The sequence below is a fragment of the Eschrichtius robustus genome, chromosome 20, assembly GCF_028021215.1.
Source record: "Eschrichtius robustus isolate mEscRob2 chromosome 20, mEscRob2.pri, whole genome shotgun sequence".
NCBI lineage: Eukaryota > Metazoa > Chordata > Mammalia > Artiodactyla > Eschrichtiidae > Eschrichtius > Eschrichtius robustus.
Window position 1 is genome coordinate 19,659,800 of NC_090843.1, and position 11,861 is coordinate 19,671,660.

The 11,861-nt window shown below is 52.1% G+C and overlaps 1 protein-coding gene across 1 annotated transcript; it reads right to left on the reverse strand.

Annotated features, from left to right (window-relative positions):
- Positions 1–504: 504 nt before the first annotated feature.
- On the reverse strand, positions 505–4,579 carry CCR7 (C-C motif chemokine receptor 7). The gene is made up of 2 exons (XM_068531200.1): positions 4,535–4,579; positions 505–1,665 (listed from the first exon to the last, which is right to left on the reverse strand). Exons 1-2 carry the CDS (start codon positions 4,574–4,576, stop codon positions 586–588), a joined length of 1,122 nt encoding a protein of 373 aa, XP_068387301.1. The 5' UTR covers positions 4,577–4,579; the 3' UTR covers positions 505–585.
- Between the last annotated feature and the right edge of the window lie 7,282 nt (positions 4,580–11,861).

Sequence of the window (11,861 nt, forward strand, 5' to 3'; positions counted from 1 at the left end):
GAGAGTTGGCTGGTGAGGGGCCATGGAGGCTGCCGTTTCTTGCTGGCTCGGATGACAGGAAAAAAGAGAGATGGAGGGAGGGATTCAGAGCGTTAGTTTGACCCACTGGCATTCCCCTTCCCCTGCACAGGTGAGAAGTTGCCCCACTGTCTCTGGTCTTGGGGACAAAGCCTTGCTTTCTGGAAGCCCTCCCCCTGAGTCTCAGAGAGGACTTCTTTCTAGAAGATTGATGGGAACAATGGCCAGGCCCCTTCCACCACCCTAGATCTCACCGATGCCTGCCCTTTCACTCCAGGAGGTGTGAACCGTTTTTTGACTTTCACCTCTCGTTTGGGGTTTGGGGGACAACGGCCTCGGTTTTGGAGTGTTGCAGGATCTGGGATAGCTTATCAACCACGTCTCTTTGCAACCTTGGTTGAGGTAGCTAGCTAGGGTTGGGCTTCATCTGTCTTCTGTGGCTCGGGTTTTCACCACGAGATAAACCTCAATGGCCAGAACGGCCTTTCCCTCAGCAGCTGCGGGGTCATCTGTCCCCAGTCTGCGGGGCCCTGGGAGAGGACCCTTTAGTCCAGGCAGAGAAGCCTCCTACGGGGAGAAGGTGGTGGTGGTCTCAGCCTCCACGCTCATGGAGGACCGCCGGGCGTGCCGGCAGGCGGACCACTGCCGGAGCCGCTCCTGGCTGAGGCAACCTAGGTCCTTGAAGAGCTTGAAGAGGTCGCTGCGGAACTTGACGCCGATGAAGGCGTACAGGAAAGGGTTGACGCAGCAGCGGATGCAGGCCAGGCTGTAGGTGACATCGTAGGCGATGTTGAGCTGCTTGCTGAGTTCGCAGCTGGTGCCGCTGGTGATGTTGAAGTTGGCCACCGTCTGGGCCAGGACCACCCCGTTGTAGGGCAGCTGGAAGGCTACGAAGACCACGACCACGGCAATGATCACCTTGATGGCCTTGTTGCGCTCGAAGTTGCGTGCCTGGAGCAGGGTGCGGACAATGAGGAGGTAGCAGAAGCTCATGGCCACCAGGGGGATCAGAAAGCCTACCACCATCTGGGCCACCTGGATGGTGATCAGGGCCTCCACGTGCTCGGTGATGAGGGAGCACCGCAGCGCTTGCTCACTGCTGCTCTTCTGGATGCCGCTGTACAGCAGCTCCGGGGTGGAGAGCACCACGGCCAGCATCCAGATGCCCACGCAGGAGAGCTTGCTGATGAGAAGGACGCGGGCACGGTGGCGGTGGGCCGAGACGGCCTGGACGATGGCGACGTAGCGGTCAATGCTGATGCACAGGAGCAGGAGCATGCCGCTGAAGAAGCTTATCTTGTAGATGCCAAAGATGAGCTTGCAAACGTGGACCCCGAAGACCCAGGACTTGGCCGCACTGTACGCCCAGAAGGGAAGGGTCAGGAGGAAGAGGATGTCCGCCACGGCCAGGTTGAGCAGGTAGGTATCGGTCATGGTCTTGAGCCTCTTGAAGTAGATGTAGGTCAGCATGACCAGCCCGTTGCCCAGCAGGCCCATGAAGCAAATGATGGAGTACATGACCGGGAGGAACCAGGCTTTAAAGTTCCGCACGTCCTTCTTGAAGCACACGGACTCGTACAGCGTGTAGTCCACTGTGGTGTTGTCTCCGATGTAATCGTCCGTGACCTCATCCTGGCACAGGCATACCTGTGGGGAAGGAACACGAGCCAGCTTAGCTGAGTGGGTCTAAATCTCACTGCTGTGGGACTGGCCAGAGCAGTGGTTTCAAGGTGCAGTTGGCATCACCTGCAAATTCTCGGACCCCATCTGAGACCCACTGAACCAGAATCTCAGGGGCTGGGGCCCAGGAATCTGTTTTTCTAAACTTTCCAGGTGATTCTTTCATTTGAAATCGGTGCTTCTCATATTTTAACATGCACATGAACTCGGGGATCTTGTTCAGATGATTTAGTAGGCTGGGGCGGAGCCTGGGATTCTGCCTTTCTAATAAGGAGCAAGTGTCTGATTTTGCCAACTCTTCTGAGAGACTTGACCTTACAGGTGTTAACGGTGGACTGGGAATAGTCTGGGCTTTGGGGCCAAATGAGCCTTGGGCTTGTTAAATACACTTCATTCTCCCTAAGCCTCAGTTTCCTCATCTGTGAAATGGAGATGAATACTATCTCCTCCACATGGTTGTTGTGAGGGTCCTAACTCGATTCTGGCATCATTTCGTCTCCATGGAGGTTTTATTTTGCCCGTTTTATTTTATTTTATTTTTGGAAACTCCAGGAAAGTGGGATCATGTGTCTTTCTTTTTGAGCCTCCTTTGGAACCTGGTAGAAAGAACTTTCCAGGGGAGGGGGCCTACAAAAATACCCCAGTGTTTGAGGGAAAATCCACTTAGGCTAACGTTGAGGAGGGCCCGGAGTGAGAAGAGAGGAAGGCTAAGCTCCATTAAGAGGCCAGAAAGCCCTGGTTTGGGGCAAGCTGCTGTGATCATGGGTGGTGGGTGACCTGAAGACTTATGGATCCGTGTGGCCCAGGGCACAGCACCCAGCATGAGGCAGAAGCTCAGGGGATGCAGGCCCAAGTGGATGGCGGGGCCACGGCCTCAGCTGTGGCTGAGTCCTCTCGGGCCCAGGAAGGAAGCTCAGCCCTGTCTCCACCCTCCCTCCATCCCCCCACCCTCTCCCCCCACCTCTCTCCTCTATCTTCCTTGCTGTATCTTCTGGCAGATCCCAATCAGCAGGGCTCAGCTGCTCAGGGCTTTTTTTAGCCTATCTGCAGGGCAGGGTGAAGGTTCAGGCAGCCTGCTGTGATTTTATCAATGAAGGAGGGCACTCGGGCTGGCTAAGCTGTGCAGGGCTGGGAGCTGGGCTGGAAGACTGCCTCAGGAAGCTCCTGGTCCCTCCTCTGGGAATGGGGCCCTGGGCAGCTCGACATGATGGATTTTCGTGCAATTGGGGAACTGGAGGGAGTGTAGAGATGAGGAAAGGGGGGCTCTTGGAGAAGCGATGTGGCTTGTTCAAGGTTGCTCAGCCAGAAGGGGAACCCAGTCTCCTGACTTCCCTGTATCCTGTCTCTTTCTCACTTCCAAATTCTGGATTCATCGCTATTCTGCTTGGGGACAGGGTGAGGACCAAATCATGTCCAGGAGGTTTTCTTTGGACATTGCTATCTCGAGAAGAAAAGTCAGTGGCAACCACTTTTCTCTTTTCTGGGCACGATTGCAGCCTGGGAGGCCTGGAAGAGGCTGGCTGCCCTTGGCCGCCCAGGATAATGCCCAAGGCCTCAGGCCTGGGGTTCCTGGACATAAGGGGGCTCTGGGCCTTGGAGGGCAGTATACCCAGCCTCTGTGACCTGTGCTTCCCACCACCCCGTTCTGCCTTCTCTTTCCCTGCTCAGCATCCGCCCCCTGTACCAGGGGCCACCAGGCTTGATGTGTCTCTGCAGCCCAAAGCCCCACCACATCCTGCCCCATCTGAGCCAACCCCATCCCCCCAGGTAAAGGGAAGGATGAGCCCAGCTGTCCCTTAACCCCTCCCCAGCCTTCCACCCCCTCCGGAGTCCTGGAAACAGGGGAGAGAGAGGGGAGGGAGTGGCGCTGGGGAAGGGCGCCAAGCTGTGGGCTACAGCCCAAGCTCCAGGGGGCCTCTGGGATGGGGTTTTGGGAACAGTGCCCAACTTGGGGCCTGCCTCTGGCCGGAGCTCCTGGAAAGCTGCCCCTTTGGCCTCCAGACCTGGGGAAGAGCCAAATTCTGAAGCGCTGCCTCTCCAGCTCCTACCTCAGCCTCCCCCGCCCCCTCCAAGAGAGCTCGCAACCCCAGCAAATGGGGGAGAGTCGACTTCACGAGTTAGTTTCTTCTAACTCTGGCACTTGGTTGGGGCAGATTTTCTGTCTCCACAGCTGGGATTGAGACGCTGAAACCTGTAAACTGGGGATCTTTGCTCCTACAGAGTTATGGGCCCCTCTAAAGGATGTGCTCCCATCCTCCCTCCCCCCAGTGAGGCTCAGGCCAGTCTCTTTATTTCACAGAAGGGAACTGGGGCTTCGAGGGGAGCCTTTGGCCGGAGGGTGGGGGAGGGAGACAGGTTTGGGGCGATAGGATAGTTACCAACCACCAGGCCACGGGTTCTTTTCTCAGCTCACATATGAAGCTTTACATGTGTGGGTGTGGACACATATGTGCAAAACCCAGTAACCTCACAGCCTTTGCTTTTTGCAAAGCAAAGAACTCTCTCCAAGAACTCAGGAGTCCACTTTTCTGTCTCCCGGATGGGGATATTGGAAGTGGGGTGGGGGAGGTGGGGTAACTTGCTTTCTCCCATGTTTTAATTGAAATGGAGTAAAGGAATGTCGGAGAACATCCGTGGCTTTCTAGGGTCACTCAGCAGATGGAGGGGGGGGAGGTGGCCATCAGCTTAATGAATGACAGATTTGTGTCTGGGTCTATTTCTTTCCAGCAAATGCCCAGCGTCTCCACCAGAACCCAGGGCTTGGGCTTCGGAAGGACCAGGCTTGGGGAGGGGCGTAGGGGAGAGGGAACGGAGCTTTCCTTGGTGGGACACCTACCTGGAAAATGACGAGGAGGGCCACCACCAGCACGTTCTTCATTGGCTTCCCTGCAGGAGACAAGGTGAGAAAGTTATTGCTTGGCAGGGATGGCTCTTTGTTATGACAAATAGCCACAGAGCCAGGGGACTTTCATCACATTCTCCAGACACCATGTTTGAGAACATGAGAACCAGATTGTGCCTTGGATCACCTGGCTGGCTGCCCAGCCTCACTGTCCTTACCTCCTCTTCCTCCTCCCCTGCATAAGGGGTCCCGGAAAGGAGCGGGATCGGAATGCAGGGCAGCCCCTCCCCTCTTCTTGGCTCTTCAGGGCCTCTTCTGGAATTGGAAAGTCCATCCTGGCCCAGACCACCCCTCAAGGCTGAATGGCAGGCTGAGGCCCCAGGCTCTCACAAGGCCTGATGTGGGCCCTGGCTGCTCAGTCCTGCTTCGTGGCTGAGCCGAGGGCTGGACCTGGAACTTATTTTCTCCAAAGGCTGAGCACGGGGGACAGTTCACAGGGTGATTTATATAGAAGTTGTATCTCACTTAACAGTCCGGGAGCTGTGCCCTCTTCACCTTTGTAGCCCCCCCTTCCCCTAACTGGACCAGACCACAGGAGAGAGTCAGTAACTGTGATGCCAGGAACGAATACAAGGCAGGACTTGTTGGCCCACCGCACCTCCAGTCTCAGGAGGGTCGGTAGACAAATGCTTGGGACCCTGCTTCTAGCACCTTCTGGAGGCTGGGGGCCTCCCTCCAGCAAACAAGGGATTCTGCTTCCTAGATGCAACATCACAGGCCCAGCGAGTCTGTGTGCTTGGCCACAGCGCCACCTGCTGGAAATTTTCTGGCATGACACCCAAATTGCCATCGTGCTCCAGGGAGCGTGCCTAGGGCAGGGCTTCTGGGCTTGGGGGTGTCTTAGCGGAACGAAGAAGGGCATCGAGCCACATAAATAAACAGGCATTTCTCCCAAGTTATACTGAACGCTACTGCTAGCTGCGTCTTCCTAAGGCATAGCTCTGATGCCAACTCCCACTCTGCCCTCTTCCTAAATTAGGACCTCTCTACCCAGCCCTAAGGACCTCTCTACCCAGCCCTAAGGACCTCTCTACCCAGCCCTAAGGATGACGCCCTGATGCTCAGAGTGGCAGTCAAGCCCTCCACTGTCTACTTGGACCTGCCTTTCTAGCTGTGCCTTCTATTTCTGGGGACAGGCATCCACTGTCCCATCGTCCCCAGCTTGCACCTGAGTATTTGCAGTCCTGGGTGGGAATGGATCTCTGTACAACATCACGGCTCCCCTCTCTCATCCCCCTTCCTTGCCAAATTAACCCATGAGCCCCTGAGCTTGAGTCCACATCTCTACCCTTAAGCACACTCTCTTCGTGGTCCAATGAGCTGCCCATCCTCCATTGACTCATCTTGATGTGAAGCGCTCGAGGTTTCTTTAAACACATACACGTCTTTCGGTTACTCTAGAGAAAGCCCGCTCTGACTGTCAGTGAGAACTGAGAAACCTCAAGGTTTTGATGTCACAACGGTGAAATACGAGGAGCACGAGTTGTGTTTCTAGTTCACTCCATCAACTCCCTTTCCTGGCCCCGTCTCAGTCCTTTTGCCACTGGCTGGGGGAGGGGTAAGGAGGGTGGCTGGAGGGTGTGTGTAGGTGAGGTCTCCTTCCAGGTGTGTTGGAGAGGGTCGTCGAGCAGGGATCTTCTAGGACCAGAGTAGGTCGTTTTCAAGAAAGGTGACCAAGCAGGACCTTAGGGGAACTCAGGTGTGTGGCAGAGGCGGCCTGGTCAACAGCCTTGACTCAATTTACTTCTGTCTGTTACAAAGTCATAAAGTAACTCGCCTTGGGCAGCAGCTTCTAGTGGGACCAGAGAAGTTGGGAATCTCAGGGGCTGAGGAGTGGTTGACTTATGTGTTGGGTATTTTCTGAGTTCTTGAGTTTCTAGTAATGATCACAACGAAAAGGAAGTTCCCTAGAACTCCAACCTTAGCTCCCAGTGAGAGAAGCTAGAGATTAGTAATTTTCCCAGAGTCACACAACCATCTGGTAGTGGAGCTGGGCTTTGAATCCATCTAATTTCAGAAACCACACTCCTAAATACTCTTCCATGCTGCCTCTCAGGCTTTATGTTCCTCTCCCTCCTAACAGCCTGTGAGTTACCCCTTGTGAGTCTCATTCCATATTCCAGAAAATAGAGGCTCAGAGAGGTTAAGCCACTTGTCTGGGGTCACACAGCTGCTAAGAGATGGATCTGAGATTTTCAAATGAGCTCTCATTACTTCATTTCTGTTGAGGCTGCTGGAGCCTCTAATCTCCATCCCACTGGAAGAGAGTGAGGATTGGTCACCCAGTTCTGCTGCTTCCATTTCCTAACATCTCAGATTTGGCCCCCCTTCTACCCCAACATAAGGCTTTGCTGCCACGGAGCTCCTCTGAAACACAGATCACGTTATTTAACTCACATAATTGAAAAAGAAAAATCTTCACTGGCTCCCCATTGCCTTCAGCAAAAAGCCCAAATTTTTAGCAGTCCCACATGGAATCTTAAAGATTGGCCCTTGCCTGTCCCTCCTGCCTCCCTTTCTCCCTTCCTCCTTGGCACGGCCAGGTTCTTTACACCCTCCTCAACTTGCTTCTTTCTTGTCTCTATTAGCTTTTGTCAGAGCTGACCAGCTGGGAGCCTGCAGGCTGAGTCCCCAGGATGTTCTGTTTGGCTACATGGAGTTTGCAAAAAATTCGATTTGGATACCTTTAGGTGGGGCTTGTACCCTTCTGAATCACTTCACTGCCCTCCACTTACTACATCTACTCCCATTCTCTCATTTACAATTGAGCCATTGAGTTTGCTATCCCTGCCACATCCTGGGCCCCTTGCTCCTCGTTTTCTGGTTTGATAACTCCTACACGTCCTTCAAAACCCAACTTAAATGCTCCCCTGACTCACATTCATTGTTCGTTTCTTTAGATTTCACAATCGCCCTGCTCTTAGCCCATCAGCACTCTCTCTCCCTTTCTTGCAGTGGCTTATTGACATATGTGTCTCTCCCCCACCAGACTGGTCCTGCCTGAATTCCTCCATAAATGGCAGTTGACCGAAAGTACCAAGCAAAGAGGAGAGATTTCCCAACAGCTCCCCCACGCTGCAGGGTTCCCCTCCTCCCCAGCCAGGCTCCCCAAAGGCCAGGAGGGATTGGCCCTGAATTTCTTTAGCATCCCCATCTGCCGCCATCTCTGGTCGAGCTGTGAGAGATGAGTATCTTAACAGCTCATTTTTCTCTTCTCTGCTTTGGAAAATTCTAACCGAAGTCCTAGGCCTCATTTCTTGAAGATGGGGAAGGTGTCGGGGCTGCTCATTCAAATCATGAAAAAGGCTAACTCAGCCCGGGTTCGGCGTTTTCATTTTGTGTAACAGAAACTTTGCCCCTCACCCACCTTGGGCTCCCTGCCGGGCTGACAAAGAGAGAGAAACAGATCCTTCGTGGCCCACCCACCCGTCCTACCAACGGCCCCGGAGTCTGATCTGAGCAAAATGTCTCAGTGGTGTCCCCTCCTACCAGTATTTAGGGCTTGGGTAGCCGTTGGGGCTTTCTTGAATTGAGTGAAGCAGTAAGAACATCCCTTTTCCTGCACCGGAGGTTTCCTGCATTAAAGGGACCTCCCTCCCTGCATTAACGCCTGTGAGTCTAGCACCCCCAAACCTAGTCCTGGGAGGAGACCCCCCTGCCCCGTGCTGTGCTGGGGCTGCTCTCACGGGCTCATCGAGCCAGTGGTGTACATCTCTCTCCAACTCTGTGCTCAGTCATTTCATCGCTTGAAATCGGCTGACGGCTTGAAGTCAGCTATGGTGGAAGAATTTACACTATGGAAATTGGCGAGCAGTACACATCAGAGTCTGCTCTGGGGAGCCGGTTCTCTAGCCTTTACCAGCGCACCACGGGGACCTGCTTGGTTTCCTTCACAGAGATCAAACCGAGAGGCAGGACTGGGGTCTCCAGGAGATGATGGCTGCATTCTGGGACTGTGGTTAGTGGGGCTGGTTGTCTGGGGAGTGGGATTAGAGGGCAGGCTGCTGGGAGGAGGGGAAGTTGGAAGAGATTTTTAAAAACTGAAATCAGAGTTCTTGATGCCATTCATTCACTCACTCATTCATTCCACAAACATTTTCTGCTCATACCCCCAAAGCACCTGGGAATCAGAGGTGCAAGAATCAGACCCTGGCTTCCAGGAGTTCTCAGTCGGTGTGTGGGACGGCCACTTTAGCCCTTTAACAGCTGTTTGCTGGGTCCACCCAGGGTTCCGGGTGGGTGGAAAAAGCAGACATGAAGGCAAGAGGCTGTGGTGTGGTGGGTCGGGTTGTGAGGACAGCAGAGGGTGAACGGGAACCTTCACTTTTTAAAGCCAACCCCTTGTGGCTTTGAGGCTGCCGTGGTGCTTTGTTTGCTGGTGAGAACGAGCAGTCCAGGAACCTGGCCTTCGTAGCCTCAGCCAGGTCTGACTCCTCAGCTGAGATTTGTAAATGGGGTGTCTTGGAGCTAGATAAACACCCCCAGAACCTGCTCAGGGCTTCCCTTGGACTCCCTCTGGTTAAGACCGAGATTAGACCAGGGGATGGACTTTTGAAAGGGATGAATCATTTTCCTGGGTAGAAAAAGTGATTAAGTGAGGCTGGGGGCTGTGCTGGAGGCCCTGGCTGTGACTTCTCCCAGCTGAAGGCTCCTTGTGGTCTCGTTTAGCGTTGCCCACCCAACATTTAACCAGCAGGAGGCAACAGCTTGCCCGTGGGATGTGCAGCAGAGAGAATAAGCACAGCTTGCATTGCGTTGTGCGTAGCGTCATTTACACAATGCACTCGCCTTTAATCTGCTCCTTGTTATAACCTTAAAAGAGCAGACATTCTCATCCCTGTTTAGCCTGGGAGAAAGATGGGAATCGGAGGGCGAGTGGAGGGTCCTGAGCCCTCCAAGGAGAATTTTCCCTGATGAAACAGGTCCCTGAGAGCCTCCCCCATCACCCCAGGCTGAGACAGAACAGGTGCTGTCCAGATTTCCACCAGCCCCGGCCCTGCCGCCTTCTGCAGTCCCTACTGTTGTTGAAAGATGTGACCCCCTTTATCTTTCCTGGAACCAATGGTTAGCCCCTTCCCCAGGTCTGAAAGGTGCACTCTCCGTGCCTGGGAGAACAGGGTGGCAATCTCTGGGAGCAGCCATTGATTCCCAGCAAAGCCACCTCATCTCTCTGGGAAGCTCCCCTAGGCCTTCCACCCCCATCCTCCATCCCCATCCCACAAAGTCCGTCTGGGTGTCCAAGTGACGCTGGTACTTCTCTCTCTCACACGGGGGAGGCTCACTCACCCGGGTCCATGACACTCTTCGGCGGCTGAAACCACACAGGAAGATTGTGCCCGTCCTCTGTCTGGGGAGGAAGTGGTACAAGCCCCTTTTAAGCTGTGAGAGGAACCACCCTCTTCCCTGCCCCTCCCACCCCTGTTCCTCCCTCCAATCCGGCTTCACTAAGGGTCTGGACTCAGGTGACTCCTGGGACCAAAGGGGTATGAGGGGTATGAGAAGGTGACAGAGAGTGACGGCCCACTCACCGGCCATAGGATCATGAATCATCAGGTCATTGACATTCAAAAAGCCCCCTGTGCAGACTAGGGGCCCAGCCCAAGGCAGGGGAACAGGGGCCATCTACTGATTCGACAAATGTTTGTAGCTTAGTACCATGTGCCAGGGAGTCAGAGATAAGTGAGAGATGTACCCCCATCCTTCCTTCGCCCTGCTCAGTGTCACAAGGGACTACATTTGCCAAACTACTTTGCCCTCTGGGTTTTGGGTAGGCTTGGTCAATGGGAGGCACTGAGAGATGATGGAAGGTAGAAGGGGAGGGATGTGCCAGGATGTTTCTTTTCTCCTTCTTTCTTTTCTCTTCCCTCACCTCTTCTCTTCCTTTCCTTTTTTTTTTTTTATTTTGTTTTCTTTTTTTTTAAATTTAGTTTTAATTTTATATTGGAGTATAGTTGATTTACAATGTTGTGTTAGTTTCAGGTATACAGCAGATGATTCAGTTATACATATACATACGTCCATTCTTTTTCAGATTCTTTTCCCAGATAGGTTATTACAGAAGACTGAGTTGAGTTTCCTGTGCTATACAGTAGGTCCTTGTTGATTATCTATTTTGTATATAGTAGTACGTATATGTTAATCCCTAACTCCTAGTTTATCCCTCCCCCTGCCTCCACCTTTCCCCTTTGGAAACCATAAGTTTGTTTTTCCTTTCCTTTTTTAATGACAACTTTATTGAGTTATAATTCACAAATAAACTCAACCTTTTAAGGTGTACCAGTCAGTTTTTTTTGGGGGGTGTTGTATAATCACAGAGTTGTGCAGCTGTCACCAAAATCAATTTTAGAACATTTTATTTTATTTAATTAATTTATTTTTTTAGTTGTTAAAAAATATTTATTTATTTATTTAGGTTGCGCTGGGTCTTAGTTGCGACACGTGGGATCTTTGTCGTGGCATGCGGGATGTTTTTTTAGTTGCGGCATGTGCACTTTTAGTTGCAGCATGCAGACTCTTAGTTGTGGCATGCGGGATCTAGTTCCCCAACCTGGGATCGAACCCAGGTCCCCTGCATTGGGAGTGTGGAGTCTTACCCACTGGACCACCAGGGAAGCCCCTAGAACATTTAAAATCACTACCCCTTGTAACCCCCTCCTCTTCATTAGCAACGACTCCCCACATCCCCTCCAACTGCACCCCCAGCCCCTGGTAACAACAAATCTACTTTCTGTCTTTATAGATTTGCCTATTCTGGACACTTCACATAAATAGAATTATACTATATGTGGCCTTTGTGTCTGGCTTCTTTCACTTAGCATAATGTTTTCAAGGTTCTCCCATGTTGTAGTATATATCAATATTTCATTCCTTTTTATGGTCCAATAATGTTCCATTGTATGATATCCATACAAACAAAACTCCATTTGTTTATCCATCATCAGTTAGATATTTGGGTTGTTTCCACTTTTTGGCTATGATGAATAATGTGGCTAGGAGCATTCATATACAAGTTTTTGTGTGGACATATGCTTCTTTTTCTCTAGAATACACACCTAGGAGAAAATTGCCGGGTCATATGGTAACTACATGTTTAACATTTTGAGGAACTGTCAAACTTTTCCCAAAATGGCGTCACCATTTTACATTCCCATCAGCAATGTATGAAGTTTCCACATCCTCAACAACATTTGTTATTGTCTGGTTTTCTTTTTCTTTTGATTCTAGCCATCCTAGTGGGTGTTAAGTGGTTTTAATTTGCATT

What these genes read in the sequence shown, in the direction of transcription:
- CCR7 (XM_068531200.1), bottom strand. Translation starts at nt 4,576, where the DNA reads ATGAAGAACGTGCTGGTGGTGGCCCTCCTCGTCATTTTCCAG. An exon ending in CCCTCCTCGTCATTTTCCAG is followed by an intron (nt 1,666 to 4,534) that starts GTAGGTGTCCCA and finishes CCTTCCCCACAG; the next exon opens with GTATGCCTGTGCCAGGATGA.